A 20,984-nucleotide genomic window follows, 5' to 3' on the forward strand; every position below is an offset into this window, starting at 1 on the left:
AAGTTTGGGCATTGGAGGCCTATTACATTATTAACAGTGTTGTACAAAATTATGGCTAAAGTGATTGCCCTCAGAAGCACTCATGTGTAGCAAAATGTTATCTCAAAAAAACAACATGGCTTTATTAAAGGCAGATCCATTTATGATAATATTTTTGTTGCTTTACTAGGAAGGGATGTAGCTCTTAAAACCCAGCAAAAATGCATCATGTTGCAATTGGATTTAGAGAAAGCTTATGATAGGGTTCAGTGGTCATTCATTGCTAGGGTGATGGAAAAATTGGGCTTTGGAATTAAAATGGCTACATGCATTTACACTCTTTCTTTGGGTGGATATTCAAAAGTGTTGCTGAATGGAAGAGTTGTAGGCGGATTTGAGATCAACAGATCAATTAGACAAGATGTCCCATTAGCCCCCCTACCTTTTGCTATTGCTTCCCACCCCTTAATAATGTCTTTAGAATTAGCATGCATTGAAGGGAAGATTACTGGGTTAAAACTCAAGCATAGTGAACAGTTAGTCATACAATGCTTTGTTGATGACTCTTTATTATTTCTAAGGGCTCAGAACAATAATGTGAGATGGGCCTTAGAGCTAGTACAGGAGTTTGCCAATGCCTCTGGCTCTAAATGTAACATTCTGAAATCCAGCATTATAAGCTTGAGTAAAAGATAATGATTTTGATCTTCAAAGGTGGGGCTGTGAGGTGGTGTAAAAGGGCCGAATTGTCAGATTGCTTGGTGTTCCTTTTGGTGTTGGACTTACTAATAAACGATTTGGTAATGTGGGCAATTAATAGGTTCTTGGACAAATTGAAGAAGTGGGAAGGCTTTAGAGTCTCCTTCCATAATAACAGGAATGATATCTGCAATTCAGTTCTAAATGCTTATGTTATGTTTTTATGCCCTGTGCTAAATTTTGGTGCTAAATTTTGGAAAGTGCCATTGGAAGAAAATCATTGACACTATTAGAGATTTTATATGGAGAAATGGCAATTGTAAAAACAGAGTCTCTGCTTGGCTTGCTTGGGATAAATTTTTAGTTCCTAAAAAGGAAGGGGGCATTGGTATTATTCACTTGCCCACTCATTGTGTTGCCAGAAAGACTTTGATGCTCCCTAGGTTTTTATCTCAAAACGTCACCTGGGATTTAATGATGAGGGAATTGGTGGAGCTTGTTGATGTTGTGGTTAAAGGTAGATGGGGGAACCTAAACTAGAAGGATAAACTATTCTCATGTGCCCCTCTTAAGATCACATGTTTAGATCTTTGCAAACTGCTCTGTAATTGCTGGAAGGACAGCTTGGGTTTCATGGTTTGAGATGGAGGTGGAAGGGTAACATGCAATTCCATGCTTACTTTGGGTTTATGGTGGACTCATAAGTTTAATCCCCCTCTAGCTTTACTTGATACATGTGTGGCAAAGAACCTTAATAATAAAGGCATTACATGTCTGGCTGACTGCTGGGATAGTGATTTGGCTGGGTGGAAAGTTGTGAACCTGTTATCTGTGGAATTTCAGCTATCTAGGAGGGAAAGAGACTTGATGGCTCAGGTGTTGGAGGTGCTTCATAGGGAATTATGCTCCATAGCAACTGACTCCTTAGTTTGGATCAAGGATTGGATCACTAGGGACATTTATGCATTATCGAGAAATGGGGATGCCAATGTGTTGTATGGAATGTAAAATGGAGCTCTGCCAGCTGGAAAAAGAGATGGAATCTGATATGGGATTGTCAGATTCCTATGTGGAAGGTTTGCATGTGGGCATTACCTATTGGTTCTAAACTGCAAAAGAGAAATATGGCTGGTGGTATTTGCCCCAGGTGCAGGGCTTCAATTGAAGATGGCAAACATGTGTTTTGGGAATGCCCAACTATAAGGAGCACCTGGTGCAAAATGACTAAATGGATAGAGAAGGGTATGGGCATGTAAACATACTGGGGGGATTGGATCTTTGGTAAGTGATAAACACAATGGGCTGGTGTTTAATATTATCAGAGCTTACATTCTATGGGAAATCTGGTCTAGCAGGAATGCAATTATATTCTTGAAGGCAACATGTATAAGTGGGGGATTGGATCTTTGGTAAGTGGTCAATTAGTGATAAACACAATGGGCTGGTGTTTAATATTATCAGAGCTTACATTCTATGGGAAATCTGGTCTAGCAGGAATGCAATTATATTCTTGAAGGAAATCTGGTCTAGCAGGAATGCAATTATATTCTTGACTAAATGTTTTGGGAATGCCCAACTATAAGGAGCACCTGGTGCAAAATGACTAAATGGATAGAGAAGGGTATGGGCATGCAAACATACTGGGGATTGGATCTTTGGTAAGTGGTCAATTAGTGATAAACACAATGGACTGGTGTTTAATATTATCAGAGCTTACATTCTATGGGAAATCTGGTCTAGCAGGAATGCAATTATATTCTTGAAGGCAACATGTACAGGATTGCAAGAGTCAAAGCTGATGCATAAATGTGTGTGCATGTGATGGTCTGTATGTAATGTGAATAAAATTAGGTCCTCTGAGATGGATTTGTTGATTCAGAATCTGCAAAGGAATATGCTCTGAATGTTGCCTTGATTCTTGGTAAGCTTAAAAAAAACTAGGGTTATCCCCCCTAATGATGGATTGTTTGCTGCTGTGCAGGTGAGATGTTGGGTTGAGAAGAAAAGGCCTTCTAAATTTGGACCTAAAACTCGAAGGTGGTACCATAAAGAAAAACAAACTAATCATACATTTGTTGCTTTTATTGAGAATCCGGTTGGTACCAGACCCACGATCAAAGTTTGGTCAAAGAGAGGGGGAATGCTGGAAAAACAGTCCCCCCCGTGGTTGCACTACAGATGCCATGATGGAGGCTTGCCTACTGCTAGGGTATCAGATCTCTTGGGAACAATCTTGCTTTCTTGGTGAGGATGAAAGATGGGAGTTTTTATGCAAAATCTTGAATGGGGTGGAAAAAGAGTAGTAAGTGGTATTCTGGTTTTGGTTGTATGACAGTCTTTTGAACAGTTAATATAAATAAATATTATTGGTCCCAAAAAATAAAATAAAATGAATCTTGTAATGCAATTTGGGCTCAAATTACTAGTAAATTATTTGGAGCTAAAAAGTATTTAACTAGGTATTGAACTACACCTAATGAGACTTAATTCCTACTACTATATCCTTACTATTCTATTGGAAACTGCCACGTTGTTGAGTGAAACCTCGACCATGTGATAGTTCCTTGTGCTCCGAGTCACTACTAGTATACATATTACATATATGTATACACACTATATATGTGTATGTGTATGTGTATACATGCGTGCCCTTGAGACCATAAGATAAATAATGCAAATGGCGCAGTCATTTATTTGTGTGAAGTCTTTCCTCAAGGAGGTCACTCCCTCCTTCCCTCGTTTTTCTTATATATCTATCATTCATGGATACTTGCAGACCTTTTGAGTTCAATTGATTTTCTGTCGCCTGGGACGAGGAGAGCTAGAGAGGGATCAGAGGGTAAGAGTCAGAAATTTTAGAGAACATGAGGGATCACAACACGAAAGAGAGAGAAAAATAGGGTTAAGGGGTTCAGAAACTAGAGAGAATTCCATGGCTCAGAAACTTAAGAGAATGAGTGTTCAGAACCTACAGAGAGAACATGATGGGCTTTGAATATTGGAAGAGTTTATGAACACCAGAGAAAACATGAAGTGTTAGGGTCTTTACAGACATCTCTTCCGCCCTTTTGACAGCGGGCGGTGGTTGGCTGGGGGAAATCCTCTGTCTATGAGGGATTGGAGGAGTGAGATCTCCGGCGGGGTTTACAGACTGTGCTTTACTTTGAATTTTGTCACCTTTTCCCTTTTAATGTCCAATATTTTGAATGTGCAGGTTGCAATCGGTCATCGGACAAAGGTGTGCACCTGAAGTCAGTCGCTGATTTGGCAGCTTCTGTGATTCAAACCCCCTAGACCTTCATGAAGCGGACGAGGTCATTACTAGAAGGCCAAGATGACCTGGCGGCCTCATCAGGATCCTTGCCGTCCCTGCAAAGAGGCAGTGCCTCCATGGCTTTGATGTGCCCACCGCCGGCGCCGCCACCACAGACGTCCTTATCCTTGGCATCTCCGAAGGGGCCTTCCTCTCATCCTAGAAGAACTGGACTGGACCAAGTCCAAGTCCGGGACTCTCCTGAAAGCGACAGCTCCAGGGAAACTTGGCCCACCACTGAACAAGGAGGAGAACATGAAGGAAAAGTAAGTTCCCATACACAAGGTAGCACAAAGAACAGGGAAAATGGGAGTGAGAAGACGGAGCAGACTGTGGTGCATCGAGTGGGCAGTTCAAATTATCCAACCCTGAAGGACATTGCATCTGAGCCTATTGAAATAGTTGTAGAACAGATGCGTGGACAGCCAGAGGAACTGTCAGAAGACCTAAAGGCAGAACTGCGTGAGATTTTAAATGGTACCGGAGGGATTCAACAAAGGGAGGAGTTTGCAATACTGCAGAAAAAGATTTTTAACAGGAAGGATCTCTCTCCTGAATCATTGGTGCGTGCAAACAGGATTCAGCTCGAGATTCTTGTGGCTGTAAAGACAGGAATACAAGCATTCCTCCACCCTGACATATCTGTAACACAGAGCTCTTTAATAGAAGTTTTCTTCTACAAAAAATGCCGGAATATGGCGTGCCAAAACCGGCTTCCTGGTGATGAATGCACATGTGAGGTGTGCAGCACGAAAAATGGTTTCTGCAATGCATGCATGTGTACCATATGCAGCAAGTTTGACTTTGATGTGAATACATGCAGATGGATCGGCTGTGATGTGTGTTCTCACTGGACACACACAGATTGTGCCATACGAGTGGGCCAGATAGCCATGGGTACCTCATTGAAGGGGGCTGGAAGTACTCCAGAGATGCTGTTCAAGTGCAAAGCATGTAAGCACACATCGGAATTGCTAGGGTGGGTCAAGGATGTGTTTTACACTTGTGCCGGTGACTGGGAGAGGGAGGAGCTAATGAAGGAGTTTGACTCTGTGCGCCGGATATTCCATGGAAGTGAGGATTCCAAGGGAAGAAGATTGTTTTGGAAGTCAGAAGAGCTGATTGGAAGGCTGAAGGATGGCACCGACGATGGCACAGCCTGCAAGGAAATGCGACGCTTCTTTCAAGGTGCAGTCTCTTGTCCCTAATAACGGGCTTACCAGTGGATTTTTGGATGGGTGGCCTGCATGGACATGCAGTTTTTTTTAAAATTTTCTTCTTAAAATGGAAAGTGGGGGTTGCTTGGCTTCATAGGATCTCCCATTTTGATATTGTTAATGGATCAGGTCTAGGGAAAAATAACACGTCAGCCAAGGTTGGTGTCTCTTACTTTATACGAAGAGATTTAACTGTATCGCCTGCACCCTCATGGTCCTTAGCCGTACCTTGATGGAGTCTTAGGGGTATTGTCTCTCTGGAATAGAGAGGGTGTAGTAGGTCCAAGGGCTTGTGCTAATTTTTGGCGTTGGTGTTACGTGTACTAGGGTGCCACGTCTCGGTACTCATGTAGAGTATCAAGAACAGCAAACGAAAACTCAAGTACAGAGGCCTAGGTCCGTACCGAGTCACAAAAAAATGCTCCTCAAGGTGTAGCCTGGATGGAGTCGAGATGGTGGTAGCCAGTTGAAATGCTACTATATATGGACCTCTCAACTAGGACATACTTTATCAAATCCACAAGAAAAAGGAGAAAAAACAAAGGGAAGACAACCAAAAACATAGGGCATGCCTCAAGGCAATTGCCCGCCGACAAAAACCGACAAAAAACCGACAAAAACCGACAAAATAAGAACCAAAGAGGCCACAAGGCTGCAAGTGTATAGATCTCTGTACACAAAGAACCAAAGAGGCCACAAGGCTGCAAGTGTATAGATCTCTGTACACAAAGACGTCTTTTTTAGTACGGAAACAATGGTGGAACTTGCTTGCCTTGAGCTAGAGTTCCTCCAAACATGCCACATAGCTGCGTGTCAATGTCAAGTCAAGTCGTGCCAGTCTTGCACACAAGATGCAACCCACTTGCAAGATGTAATGATGTATAGGATGTCTAGATATTTAGTAGACTTAAGTTGGGTGCTTGGACACTAGTCAACAGTCAATAGGTCGGTTGTGTGAATCCTTAAGTCCAATGGTACTAGCGACGACTGTAACTTGGTTGAACACAATGCTAATCAATACACTTAAATACACTAAGATTTGATGGACACTTACTCAAATACAAGAAGTAAATTGCTGAATTGACAAGAGACACAATGAGCCGAAACGGCCGACCCCTCCCTCAAATAAAGTATATTGATTTTGGGAGAATCAAGTACATAGTGTCATGGGCATTTCTGACCAGATTTCCATACCAATGCATATGAATACAGTATTGCAAACAAGTGGTTGTCGATGTAGACTTGCAATCCACACTACCCTCTCAAGTGTCCATGTTCCCTACCATTTGCTCTCTATTGTTCCACCAACACATGGTAGCAACAATCTGCAAGAGAGTACGTATGACAAGAGAACACTACACAGGGTATGTGATCTTGTAATCTGGTTCCTCCCTCCTGCTTCCATATTTAAGCATTAAAGCTTACCAATTGCAAGTAGAGTCGATGACAGCGGAAGTCTTTGCGATGGAAGTCGTTGGAGTGATCTTTGATTTGTCGCATTTCTTCGCTACAAAAGTCTTCAAGAGGATGAAGGGAACCTTGGGAAAGCTTCCCCTATGGTTCAACTTGAGAAAGGAGGAGGGCTAAAATTAGGGTTTTTAGCAAAAAGACCAAAAATTGCCGCAAGAAAGAGAGCTGTTTTGCTGAATTTCAATCATTGGGAGTGTGTAGGAGAGTGATTAGCATCCGGAAACACTCTTGGAAGCTTGAGAAACACCTTAGCAAGCTTGGAAATGGAGTTGGGAAGGAGAAAGTGCAAAAAATGCAGCCCAACAGCCCTCATGAATGAGGCGCCAATCTCTAGCGAGAGGAGGAGGAGTGAGGTGGTGAGTTGTCCAGTGTAAGTGTACAGGGACAGGGCATGAAGGGAAAGGGGACTATTACATGCATCGAGGTTGATGGTGATAATGCACAACAAGGCCTTCTTTATACCTTTATGTGGTAAGAATCTTTGTCACATGCACTGTGCACTCAGTGCATGGTGACAAGATGGCTCATCATCAGAAGTGCAGCAGTTGTATAGTTTTAGAACCCAATAGGATGATATTTGTCGTATGTCGTGACCCCATTGTACATCCTCAGTCCAGGATAAGTCAGGCACGAGCTACGTAGGTCATTCCTCAGCCTTAGCGGGTCAGTCAGTCAGTCAAGTCCCTTAACCCACTTGGAGAGAATCATTCATGCATGTAGAGTCAGTAGAAGCCTTAGGGTTTGCATCAAAAAGCACTCTGCATCCTGCATAATATGCATTCATATGCCTGTGCATCATTTAGAACATCCCCGAACCCTTAGGGAATTTACTGGGATTTATCTGGTATTTTTTCCATATTTATTAGTATTTATTTAGCATTATTTGCATTATTGGGCATTTATAAATATAAACTTTATTAAATGACCAACCTCCAGTTAGTATAAATAGGCTTGCATAGAGCCTATTTTCTCATTCAGTCTTCATTGTGCTAAGAGCTCTTCTCCTCAGCCCTAGGAGCATTCTTGCCTTCAGCCCTAGACTAATCCAGCCCTTGGAGCTCATAAGCTTGCTTCTCCAGTCTTGAGAACCCTTGCTTCATACAGCCCTAGGCGCCTGCTATCAGCCTCCAATCAGCCTGTTGTCAGCACCAAAGCAGCCCTGATTCAGTCCTCTACAGTCTCTAACTCAGCATTCTGTCAGGCCTCAGTTCAACGCCAGCATTCAGCCTGCAGCCAGCCTGCGTTTTCTGTCGAGCAGCAGAATACCTCTGCGTTTCTGTCCAGCAGCATCAGTACCCTGCAGTTTCTGTTCAGCAGCCCCAAAACCTCTGCGTTTCAGTCCATCAACACCCCTACAGACGTGCGTTTCTGTCCACAGCAGTTTCCAGCCCTGAATCAACAGTCCACAGCAGTTTCCAACCCTGAATCTGCAGTTTGCATCAGTGTCCAGCCTTCTGTGCATCATCCATACATGCAGCAGTCATCTGGTGAAGGTAACACAGCATTCATAAGTGTTTTCAGCATTCTAACATAGTGTAGAACAGTCCACCTTCTTCTTCTCTCAGCATCAGGTGTGCAGCCCTTCCTCATGCCCTTGGGAAGAGTGCATAGGCTCGAGATCAAGTCATCGAGGTGTTTCTACAGCAGTGTACAGATCAGCCACTCTCCGATCCTCCGAGATCTTGCGTTTGGCTTATCTACAGTCCACAGTTATTCTCTCTAAAGAAATAATTAGAAGCATCAAACTCTTTGGGAGGAGTTCTTGCCATTGGTGGAGCATACCCTCAATGATACAATGCATGCATCGACCAAGAAGACTCCCTTTGATGTGGTATATGATCGTCCGGTTATTAACCCAATGACTTAGGTTCTCGAAACTTGCACAGGGAACTATGGTGTAGACTAGGTGGTTGAGGATTTGGACCAACTATTGGGACAAGTTTGGGAAGAAATACAGAAGGTGCAGACAAAGTAAGTCCGCAACTTTGACAAACATGGTCAGGATAGTATCCTCAAAGGAGTATTTGAAGATCTTGAAGCAGAGGCTCAAACAGTTCAAACTAGCTCCAAAGAAGAATGGCCCATTCAAGATTATCAAGAAGCTCAGTGATGTAGTCTTCAAGTTGGAGCTACCAAGGCATTGGAGGATGCATCCAGTGTTTCATTCGAGCAACCTTGCAGAGTATATATGAGCCAGAGCTAAACGCTCTGCAAGATGATGATGAACCCAAGTTGGTGGATAATGGAGAATTACAGAGTATTGGAGCAAGTTGTTTTGCTCTAGTATAAGTGGCATTCCCGTGACACGTCGAAAGAAACTCTAGTATCTCCTCAAGTTCAAGGGCTACAATCCAGTAGGCAGTTTGGTTTGAGGACTATCAATTCATGGACGAGTCTTGCTCGTTGTTGAGAGCTTATCAAGAGGCCATGCAACTGAGGACAACTGCGATGCAAGTAGTGGAGAATGTGACACTTATGAGAATGTAGGGCACAGTCGGACATCAAATGTCAGTTGACAAGCAGAGTAAGGCAACACTGGTGAGCTAGTTTGAAACATAGATTCTCCACATTGATTTACGAGAATGTAATATTCTAAGGAGGGGAATATGCTATGTACTTGATGCTAACCTTGGATGAGTTAACCTAATATGGGATTAGGCATGCGAGCTGATTCTAGAGGTTAAGGTTCATATATTCATAATCCCATAGGTTCTGGCTATTTATAGCTATAGGATCAACTATATAAGTGGGAGAGGAGTGATTATTGTGTATTGTGGTCTAGTATTTGGGCCATAAATGAGAACTACGCCTGCTTGTCCATAGCGTGATGCAAATAGCGTGATGCAAATAGCTTGCTGAAGGCCTTAGCCGGCAAGCGCCGGTGGTATGGGACACGAGGGTTGATTGGCATGGATTTGTGACTGGAGCCTTAGCCCTTAGGTGCGGGGGTGGTCTACTGATGTAGGCTTGAGCTTATATTTAGGTAGGACTAATCATGAATTTAGCTTGTGTTTAGGAGATCTTGGGTGGGGTTGGACTGGGCAGACCCCTAAACAAGCAAGATGACCTCATGATGAGTACCCCCTCCCTAGTGGCCTAATAAGTGCCGAGGATGACATGATGAGTGCCCCCTCCCTAGTGGCCTAATAAGTGCCGAGGATGACATGATGTATAATGACATACAAGAGGGTTACAATGTGTGTGGGACTGGCACGTTATTGATGTGTGCGGGACGTGTACGACATTGACTGTGATTACCTCTTGGTGATACACTTGCGACTCGTCCCTAGACACGGGCTCACAAAATGCCTGGTGTTCGGCCTTAGGGCCTTGCATGTGAGTTGGTTATTATGTGCATGACATCCAAGTGTGGGATGCATGTGACATCGGACTTGGAGAGACTCTTCAGTGTTGGGGTAAAGGCACTATGCCCACCCTTATGGTGTGTACAAGCCCATAAGTTATAGTACATAGTACACTTAGTACTTTTAATGTACTAAGTGCACTATGTGTACTAGTGCAATATACATGTGTGATAGGGGAGTCACACACTCTCATCTTGATGAGTTGACTTATCCCCACAACTCTCTCTCTCTCTCTGTCTCCCCCTTGCTTCTCTGTGTGTATGTCTCCCACATGAAAACCTAACCCTAATTATCTCTCCCATTCAACTGGTATCAGAGCCCTGGTTTAGGGTTTTTTGTTCTCAAGTGCTGCATCGCTGGCTTCTTCGTGGAGCTTTGCCATTAGCCCACTCGCTCATGAATCACTGGCTTTGTGCAAGGGAGCGTACCAGCTCGACTCTCCAGCAGCTGCTTTGCTGCGTGTTGAACTAGTCGCAGGTAGCCAGAAGCTTGCGGGGGGGCGGAGGTGGAGAACGGGTGCAACTGGGAAGGGCAAATCCAAGGGGGCATCGGCGTGGTACCTGGATTCGAGTGGTGGCCAATCAAAGCCTACCGCCCCTGCCCGGCCTTCGTCCAATCGGGCGGCCGTTACAAGCGGTCAGGCGGTCCCGGCCAAAGTCTAGACGAGATCGCCTTCGGGCGCCGTGCTGCAGGTTCGCAACATTCCAAGTCCGCCGTGCGTCGCCGACTCGCGGGCCCTGGGCAAATTCTTTCGCTCCACGTCACCTTCACCAAGGCGAAAAGCTCTCCTCAGGCAAATTCGTTCGCTCCACGTAAGTGTATGGGCAGCCAACGAATTGTACGCAGTGTCACGCGGGCCGGTTACAGTAGCAACAGCGTACCACAAAGGGGGCTGCAAGGAAGGGAATTGCTTCACACAGTCGTACGCTAAGCCACTGTAACAAGGAGACTGAAGCAGCTCCTTCAATTGCCCACCTGCACAGCAGCAGCATCATCACCCCCTTTTTCTGCAACAAAAACAAAAAATCAGAAAATTACAAGGTATTTTGCTTCAATTTTTCTTGGGATTTGCAATTGAGCAGGTACAATCATCAATTGAGCAGGTCAGGTGCCGAATTGCTCAATTTTTGAGCAAAATTGGCAAAATTGGGTGACATTGGTCACAATCAGGATCAATTTGCAGGAAATTGGATGTCAAAATTTGGGGCTTTTGATGTAATTGTGCAATTAAGCACTCATACATGCTGTATGATGTGAGAAATCGCACATTCGGGCAAAATTGCAGCAAATTGCAGTGCAAATCAAGGGGCTTTTGTGCCGATTAAGTTGATTTGCATGCAGGCACTCGCAGTTGATGCTTTGGGCAATGTGTTGATGCCTGTCAAGCACTCAATGTGCCTGTAAATCAAGGGGCTTTCATGTATTGGATGTATATGTGGCCAGGGGGAAGCATCGCGAAGACTTTGGATGCCTTCATGTGCGTCAATGTACCATGTATGATTAGAAATTGATCTTAAATCAAGGGGCTTTTCAAGATTTTATGCTTGTTGAGCTTGGCAAAACAGCAAGCAAGACTTTTATGCCTTGAATCCTCAGAAATCAGCTTGCAGTCAAGGGGCTTTTGCCCAATTTCTGTTTGGGACTGTTGTATGCAGTGTTCGGGACTGTAAAAGTCTGATTTTCACTCATTTGGACAGCCAAGAGAGCATTTATTGCTACTGTACCTGTTGGTACAGATTTGGCACAGCTTTGTGCAAGTTTTGGCATGGCTGATATGCTGATTTGAGTGAGGAAAAGGCTCAATTTCAGCTACTGTACTTGCCGGTACAGGTTTGGTACATCATTGGTGAGCACTGAGTACTGCTGTACAGTACTTTGGAAGGGGAACAGAGCACATTTAAGGTGCTGTCCTAAATCTGCAGCAACCAGATTTTGGTGATTTCATCACATACAGTGAGAGAAAAGTTGCATTTGTGCTTCCGCAGTGGGAGATAAAGCTTGGGAGAACAACTGTGAGCACTTTGTGTGCTTTTGGTGCAGTGTTTGCACATTTTGCAGGGAGTCAGGCATTGACAGGTTGCATATTGCTATGGCAACCACAGGTGAGAGCTCTTCATTGCTTCACATCAAGAAGCTTGAAGGCTCACATAACTATGATATTTGGCAAACCCAGTGCTATAATGTGTTGCTTCAGAAGAAGCAACACAAGCCTATCAAAGAAAGGGGTGTAAAGCCCGCTTCTCTTACTGCTGAAGAGTGGAAGATATGGATGAGCTGGCAAGATCTACTATCATGTTGTCTGTGTCAGACTCTTTACTTTTTAGCATTCGTGAAGAGAAGACAGCTTGGGGAATGTGGCAGAGATTGCAGGACTTGTATGCCCAGCAAAGTGCCTCAAGCAAAGTGTATTGGTTGAAGAAACTCATAGGTCTTCAGATGAAGGAAGGGGCGTCTATGACAGCCCATCTAAATGAGTTTAATGGTATTGTCAGCCAAGTTATAAATCAAAAGTTGGCAATGGACGATGAGTTCAAAGCCACCTTTCTCTTATGCACTTTGCCAGAGAGTTGGGACACATTCAGGACAGCCACTAGCAATTCGAATGCTATGCTGTCATATGCAGATGTTGAGGGTGCTCTCCTTCAAGAGGAGATGAATAGGAAAAACAACTCTGTTGGAAAGTCCAATGTAATGAATGCACGTGGGAGATCCCAGCAAAGGGGTAAAAGCCAAGAACGGGGAAGGAGCAAGTCTCGCTCCAAAAAGGACTTGGAATGCCATTATTGTGGCAAAAAGGGACACATCAAAAAGCAATGCTACAAATGGAAAAATGATCAAAAGGAAAAGGGAAAAGGTAAAGACAGACAAAGATGAAGCCAAAGATGTAAAGCCAAAGGGCAAAAGTGGAGTCAAGATTGAAGAAATCAATGTGTCACATGCAGGTGACAGTGAGGATGAGGTCCTATTCACGTCTTCACTTGATGCCCGTTCACTTCTTACAGGAGATGGTCATGGTATGCACTCATGGATCATTGATTCAGGTGCCTCCTTTCATGTCACAAGTTGCAGAGACTTGTTTGTCAGGTATACTGCTGGCAATGAAGGAGTAGTTTATTTGGGTGATAACCATGCATGCAAGATTCTTGGCAGAGGTGATGTGAGGCTTGTGTTTTCAGATGGCTCACAGCTTATGCTCCATGATGTCAGGCATGTGCCTGAGATCAAGAAGAATCTGCTTTCTACTGGACAGCTTGATGATGCTGATTATGTTACCACATTTGGTCGTGGAAAGTGGAAAATTAGTAAGGGCTCACTGGTTGTTGCCAGAGGCTCTAAGGTGGACACTCTTTACTTCATGCATGCAGGTTTGTCACCATGCTAATGTAAATGCAACCGAGCTGTTGGAAATCTCTATGTGGCATAGCCGGTTGGGACACATGAGTGTCAAAGGAATGGAGCAATTGTCTCGTTTGGGTTACTTGCCTTCTCTAAAGTTTTCAAGTTTTCAGTTTTGTGAGCATTGTATATATGGCAGGCAACTCCAGTGCCCCCACAAGAAAGCTCTTGGACAGAAAGATGCTCAGTTAGAGCTTGTGCATACAGATGTATGTGAGATGCCTCAGCTTTCTTTGGGAGGGGCAAAATATTTTGTGTCTTTTATTGATGATGCAACACGCAAGGTGTGGGTTTATCCTCTTCGTTTGAAGAGTGATACATTCTCAGTGTTGGCAAAACACTGAAGGCTTTGCGTTCCGACAATGGTGGAGAGTATATGTCGAAACAGTTTCAGGACTTTTGTGATGCTAAAGGCATCAAGAGGGAGCTCTCTACTCCTTATGATCCTCCACAAAACGGGACAGCAGAGAGGATGAACAGGACCATTCAGGAGAAGGTCCGTTCTATGTTGTCACATGCTGCGTTACCTCATGGTTTTTGGGCTGAAGCTGTTATGACAGCCGTTCATCTTATAAACAGGTCACCTAACACGAGGCTTGGTGGGAAAGTGCCAGAGGAAGTATGGACAGGGAAGCCTCCGTCATACAAGCACTTGAGAGTGTTTGGTTGCGTTGCGTACATGCACATACGCAGGGAAATGCGCACCAAACTTGATCCTAAGTCTCACAAATGCATATTCCTAGGATATGGTGACAGAGGTGAAATGGGGTATAGACTTTGGGATCCCGTGAATAGAAAGATTATACGCAGCAATGATGTCATTTTTGATGAAACATGCATGTATAAGGAGCCTGCAAGGCAACAAGAGCCTGGCAGAGTCATCTTTGATGATGATGGACATCATGGACAACAACCAAGGGCTGTAAATCAGCCATTACAGCAGCAAAACCAGCCCTTAAATGGTGCTGAAAATGGTCCAAATGGACAGCCAGAGATGGCAGAAGATATCCCTATGGATATACCACAGTTAGAGGAGATACCGGGCATGATATTTCAGCCTTATGGCATGGAACAGGAGCCAGCAATGGGTGATATGCAGGCTGGACAGCAACCTGCAAATGATGGTCATTGGGTACGGAGGTCCACTAGACCCTCCAGAGCCCCTGACAGGTTTGTTCCAGGGGTTGACTACTTGATGCTTACTGACTGTGGGGAGCCCTCATGTTATAAGGAGGCTTTACAGAGGGCAGACAAGGCTCTTTGGGAGCGTGCCATGAAGTCAGAGATGGATTCTCTGCACAAAAATGGAACATGGAAGTTGGTGCATTTACCTGCAGGCAAGAAGGTTTTGCCATGCAAGTGGGTTTACAGGCTCAAAGTTGCACCAGATGCAAAGCCAAGATACAAAGCCAGATTAGTGGCTAAGGGCTTCAAGCAGGAATATGGTGTGGACTTTGATGAGATCTTCTCTCCAGTGGTCAAAATGACCACACTTAGAGCTGTGTTAGCTTTGGTTGCTCATGATGATCTGGACTTGATTCAGATGGATGTGAAGACTGCTTTTCTTCACGGTGATCTCCATGAGGAGATATATATGCAATAGCCAGAGGGTTATGCAGTAAATGGAAAGGAGAAGCTTGTATGCAAGCTGAAAAAGAGTCTTTATGGGCTCAAACAGGCACCAAGGGAATGGTATCATAAATTTGATACATTCATGAAATCCCAGAATTTCAGGAGAAGTGACATAGATCACTGCTTATACACCAAGAAAGCTTTGGATGGCAGTCTATTGATCCTCATCTTGTATGTTGATGATATGTTGATTGCCGGGAAATCTCGTAAAGAGATGGATGTCTTGAAGAAGAGGCTGCATCAAACCTTTGATATGAAGGATTTGGGTGATGCAAATCACATTTTGGGTATGCGGATACTTCGGGACAGAAATCAGCATGTGTTGTATTTGTCTCAGAAGGAATACATTGGCAAAGTTTTACAGAGGTTCAATATGGACGGGGGGAAGAAGACTAGTACTCCTTTGCCTCCATATGCGAAACGCTATGGACAGCCCACAGTCGGATAGTGGCAGGGCTGATATGGCCAAGATTCCGTATGCTTCAGCTTGTGGCAGTCTCATGTATGCCATGGTTGCTACTAGGCCGGACATTGCATTTGCAGTGGGAGTGGTTTCTAGATACATGGCCAACCCTGGCAAGAAGCATTGGGAAGCAGTGAAAGGTGTCATGAGATACCTGAAGAGCACACAGGATATGTGCATTTGTTTTGGCAAACAGGATGCATTAGTGCATGGTTACACGGATTCGGATTATGCCGGTCATCCAGATAACCGGAAGTCTACTACCGGTTATGTGTTTACATTCACAGGAGGTGCTGTGTCATGGATATCCAGGATGCAGAAGTGCACAGCCTTATCTACTACAGAGGCCGAGTATATTGCAGCCAGAGAGGCTTGCAAGGAGGCATTATGGCTATCTTGGTTAGTGGTTGATTTGGGTTATACAGGGGATATTCCATTGTTGCATTGTGACAGTCAGAGTGCCATCCGGTTGGCAAAGAACCCTGTCTTTCATGCAAAGACGAAGCATGTGGATGTGAAGTATCACTTCATCAGAGAGGTGATAGAGAACAAGCAAATTCAGCTTGTTAAGATTCATACGGATGACAACCCGTCTGATCTGTTGACAAAGAGTTTGCCTCCGGAGCGGTTTGCTCATTGCAGACACTTGGATGAGGCCAGTTTCAGCCTTGATATGGCCTTGTATATTATCATGTACATGCTGATTTTTTCTTTTCCTTCATTTAAGGGCACTTTGCCTTTAAGTGGGAGGTTGTTGGGGTAAAGGCACTATGCCCACCCTTATAGTGTGTACAAGCCCATAAGTTATAGTACATAGTACACTTAGTACTTTTAATGTACTAAGTGCACTATGTGTTAGGGAGTCACACACTCTCATCTTGATGAGTTGACTTATCCCCACAACTCTCTCTCTCTCTCTCTCCCTTGCTTCTCTGTGTGTATGTCTCCCACATGAAAACCTAACCCTAATTATCTCTCCCATTCATTCAGAAGTTCCGCGGAAACTGATAGGCTGAACTCATCATCCTCTTCTTGGGATTCGGAGAGGTCTACCTGCTTAGGAATTCGCCGGTTCTTTCAAGTTCGTGTTTGGGTGTGAGTGTTGGCAACCCGGGCAATGAAACATCTGCCCGAGTCTCCTCAATTGTGATAGTTTCACCTTGTAGCTCCCTTGCCTTGGAAGCCTGGAGCTCTCCTTCACTTGGATCAACACTCTTAGTCTTGGGCTGCTTCTCGACCCTTGTATAATAGGCATAGAAGGTCTTTGGGCAACCCTTTGGGCCACCCCAAATGGGGGCCATGTGTTTCGTCCATGTGTTACGTGCCTGATGCTAACCGCATGGTTAGCCGGCCTAATCTTGGGTTAGGAGACCTTGGAGACTAGTGGAACAAGCTGATTACATGGGCTAGGTTGTGAATTAGAGTTACCCCATATAGGTCTATAGTGGCTATATAAGTGGGGTGAGTCGATTGAGTGGACTATTGTATCCTACCGTGGTGTTGGATGATAGTCTCCTGTGTCTAGGCTTGGGACACAGTCCACTCTGGGCCTTAGCCCTTGTGCTCAGGGGTGGTCTGTCGATGCATACTTAGGGTTGGGTGATGAGCTACTCTACACGATCCCTAATTTGGAAACTAATCCTGTTTGTCCAGTGTTTAGGAGATCTATGGGTGCAACAGCATGGCTAGGAAAGGTGCGCAAGGCTAAATCTACAGGTGCTCACCTTTTTAGGTGATTTTTCCTGGACAAGTCGGCCAGCCCTACAGGCCCAGTTGGCCAGCATATCCTAACCCTATATGAAGCATGCACATCAGCCTATTCAGGGAGCTCACCATTCTTGCACACCTTGGTGGTTGAACACACTGTCTGGAGCAGCTTTCAGCCCTAAGCACAAGCAGCCAGAGGTTCCCCTTCTGCTACTCCTGTGCGTTGATGCAAAATGCATGCATCTGCAGCCCTCTGAAGTGAACGTGCAGCAACATCAGGCCAGCAGAAAAACAAGTCTACACAGCACTGTGGAGAAAAACACAGCAACCACGAGTTGTCCACCTGTGTGCACAGGCCAGCCAGCTCATCATCTGCCCTGGGCACCTGCAAGTCCTTAAGGTCAGTCCACAGCAGGGATTTACAGTCCTACAGTCAGTCTATTCAGCAATAAAAGCAAATACACCAAATGGTGGGGGCCCTTATGAGGGTTATTGGGGCCCAATTGGAGCTAGACAGATCTGCATTGCATTCTTGTATACCCTACACATATAGGTTGCATACTGAGCCTCTAGCAGTAGTGCTCCATCCATCACACCCCCCCACTAGCTCAGTACTTTCATAGTTTATTTCATGTTCATTTTGTCCTTTTTTTTCTGGACATCCAGAAGACATTGACAGTTGGTACATTGATTTGTCTCATAGGTTGAGTTCGGCCTCCAGTAGACGTTAATACAGCTTTCTTTCTCTCTCTCTCTCTCTCTCTACACTCCACCTATCTCAGTTTTGTGAGTAAAAAGGTTCCATTAAGCTTCCGCATGTGACATGCAAAGCCATATTCAGATGATGTTTCCTGATGGGTATGTATATGGGCATAAACTTTCACGTCATGATAGGTATCCACATGGGCATCAACTTTCACGGCCACATAAGGCTCAAATTTTAAATTTTTACATCCCCTTTATTGATCCATATGGGGATCAATTTTAACATTCACATGAGGATCAGCTCTCACTGCATGGGGATCAACTTTCATACCCCCATGGGTATCCACATGGTTATCAACTTTCACATCACGATAGGTATCAATATGGGGATGGACATCGATAGGAGTATCAAACTTTAACCTTGTGAGTCTCCATTAGGACGTCAGCTTTCACATCACGATGGGCATCAATATGGGGATGTCCGATGGACATCGATAGGAGTATCAACTTTAACCTCGTGAGTCTCCATAAGGAGGTCAGCTTTTACATGCCACAACTGATTTGCATGTGTCTGTATCCAAGGTGGAGGGAGCAGAATTTTATAAGCTCTAGTTGCCGTGAGGTGATGGAAAGAGAAAGGAGAGCAACCTGGAAGCTGCCTATCAAATTTCCAGTCTCTCAATCTTTTTTCCTCCTCAAGTGGAGGCACCGGCTGAAAATCTTGCATCATGGCGTACATGCCTATGATGCATACCCAGATCGCATCTTCTGACAGCCTGTTGAAAGGAAAATGTATTGCCTCGATCATCAACAACATCATCAACTAAGCGTACGCCACAGCTGGAAAGGAAGAATGCTTTTTTGGGTTGTAGTGCAACCAAGAGTGCTGAAAAGCCCTGCTCCAATGCATACTTTCTTTTCACAAAGAGTTGCCTCTATCTGGAGGTTTGCCCGACCGAGAAAGATAACAAATGAGCATTTGCCAATCATGTATAAGCATGGTGGAGTAAGGGCAGCTCACAATCTGGCCTTCAAATCTGTCAAATACGACGTCTTGGTGGGAAACTATTCAATCCCCAAAAGCCTTTGTTTTCCTTTAAACAACCACAATTTCAAGCATAAAACTGAAAACTTGTATGTCAACAGAACATGTTAGGGTTTCTCAGGGTCTCGAGAACATATCTTCCTATTATGACTTGGACACCGGGAAAGGATGTGGAGATCCCTACCGTTGCCAAGCCATAACCTTCTTTGTGATTTCTCTGTTATTTAATTAGGGTTTGTCCACCCTTCTGTGCTAATGTGTTATCTATTTTTGGTACTCCTCATGGCATAATGGATGTATTCATCAAGGAAGAAAAAAGCTGGCTCATAAATTGGGAAAATAATAGTGAACATAGCGTTGAGCTATTGTTGCTAGGAAAAGGAGAGCTTTTCCTATTTTAGGCATGACATGTGGAAGCATCAAGAGAGCACTCTTTTTTTTTTTCTTTTTTTTTTTGGGCCGCATAGCTGCCTGTGTAAACATATACCAGATACACACGCCCAAGGCATCGTTAGAAGTCCTAGAATGCGTCCAGACTCCATGGAGCCAAGAATACCTTTCAGGTGTAACCATCAATCTGTTGCTGAGTCTCTGGACCTGGTACAAAGTAAAATGGAGTAGCATGGTTTCTTCAGAACCTTGGTATGTCTGTAAGGGCTAAATGTACCCATAAATCCTTTGCTCATGTGCCTCCACGATATGTGCGTACGTGTGTGTGTGTGTGTGTGTGTGTGTGTGTGTGTGTGTATTGGGGAGAGAGAGAGAGAGAGAGAGAGAGAGCTAATCAGTAACGAATTGTGATGGCAGAATTGGAAGCAGATGATACGAAAGAGTATGAAGGTGACCATGCAAAAGTGATTGAACCTCGTGAAGCATGTACTCGTATCGCTGAAGTCGTCCATGAAGCCGTCACCAAAATGGAGACAGTTGCAGAAGAGAAGGTCCAAGCTCTGAAAAGAGCTAGTGCTACCTTAGAAGCATGCGACAAAGAGCTGGAGGAAAAGAAGCGAGAATTGCAAGAGCTGCAGCTTGAAAGGCAGAGGCGGAAACAAGAGATTGAGGAGCTTGAGATGATAGTTAGGCTAAAGGTGGCGGAAGCTGACATGTTTCAAACACGTGCAGATGATGCCCGCCGTGAGGCAGAAAGTTTACAACGTCTTGTGGCAGACAAGTCTGAAAAGGCTGAGGAAGAGTATTCCAGGTACCTCAAATTGCGCCTTAATGAAGTAGAGGCTGAGCGGCGTGCTCTTTTTGAAAAGATCCAACTTCAGGAGCATTCTCGGCTACAGCCAGAGGCGTCTCAGATGCTAATGATGTGTAAGATACAGGACCTGCTCAAACGGGTTTCTAGAAAAGAACCAGCTGATTCAAATGAATCCTCTGGACCGCCACTATAATGTGCAGGTGTGGGCTTACGCTTTTTTTAAAACTTTGTGATGTCACCTTGGTGCCCTCGTTATCTTTGTAAGAAGCCCTTTTTAAGGAACTTTGTGGAAGCCTAGGAATCAGAATTTATTCTGCATTGCCATTTATTTTTATATGTGACAATCTATGTATATGTTAATCCCAGCAAGCCTATCACAAATATTGTTTTGATTTGGTTAAGGCAGAGAGAGAGAGAGAGAGAGAGAGAGCGCAAATACATAACATGAAGACCATGAAGGTTTCAAACCAATTAATGGTCTAGTAAAAGAACACACCCAAAGAATGGAAAAAAAAAAATCTACCAATCAGTTGATAGAGCTACGATGCCAAGCATTAGCTACATTCACCTCAACTAAAAGCAGCCTGGTTTTATTTTGGGTTTTGGTTTGGTTTTATGGAAACCCTCCATAAACTTCCCACTTGCCGTAATTGCAAGCTGTCCTAGTCTTGGCTAGTTTTGAATTCTTTTCCTTGATTTGTTATAATACATCCATGAGGTGACTACATAATATAGTGAGGATAAACCTAACTGAAAAAGAAAAAGAAAAAACTTAGCATCTCAAGCACA

The 20,984-nt window shown here is 44.2% G+C and overlaps 1 protein-coding gene across 2 annotated transcripts; it reads left to right on the forward strand.

The window, feature by feature from the left end:
- Positions 1-3,353: 3,353 nt before the first annotated feature.
- Positions 3,354-20,587, forward strand: LOC147637323 (protein OBERON 2-like). 2 transcript variants are annotated; one of them, XM_086799094.1, is made up of 4 exons: positions 3,368-3,517; positions 3,893-4,731; positions 4,815-5,179; positions 19,799-20,587. In XM_086799094.1, the coding sequence occupies exons 2-4, from the start codon at positions 4,715-4,717 to the stop codon at positions 20,386-20,388; spliced, it is 972 nt and encodes a 323-aa protein (XP_086655220.1). In that variant the 5' UTR covers positions 3,368-3,517; positions 3,893-4,714; the 3' UTR covers positions 20,389-20,587. The 2 variants fall into 2 exon arrangements, with proteins under 2 accessions (XP_086655219.1, XP_086655220.1); XM_086799093.1 differs by having other exon boundaries at positions 3,354-3,517; positions 3,893-5,179.
- Positions 20,588-20,984: the final 397 nt, after the last annotated feature.

Source organism: Cibotium barometz, chromosome 6, assembly GCF_041138505.1.
Source record: "Cibotium barometz isolate CiBa-2024 chromosome 6, ASM4113850v1, whole genome shotgun sequence".
NCBI lineage: Eukaryota > Viridiplantae > Streptophyta > Polypodiopsida > Cyatheales > Cibotiaceae > Cibotium > Cibotium barometz.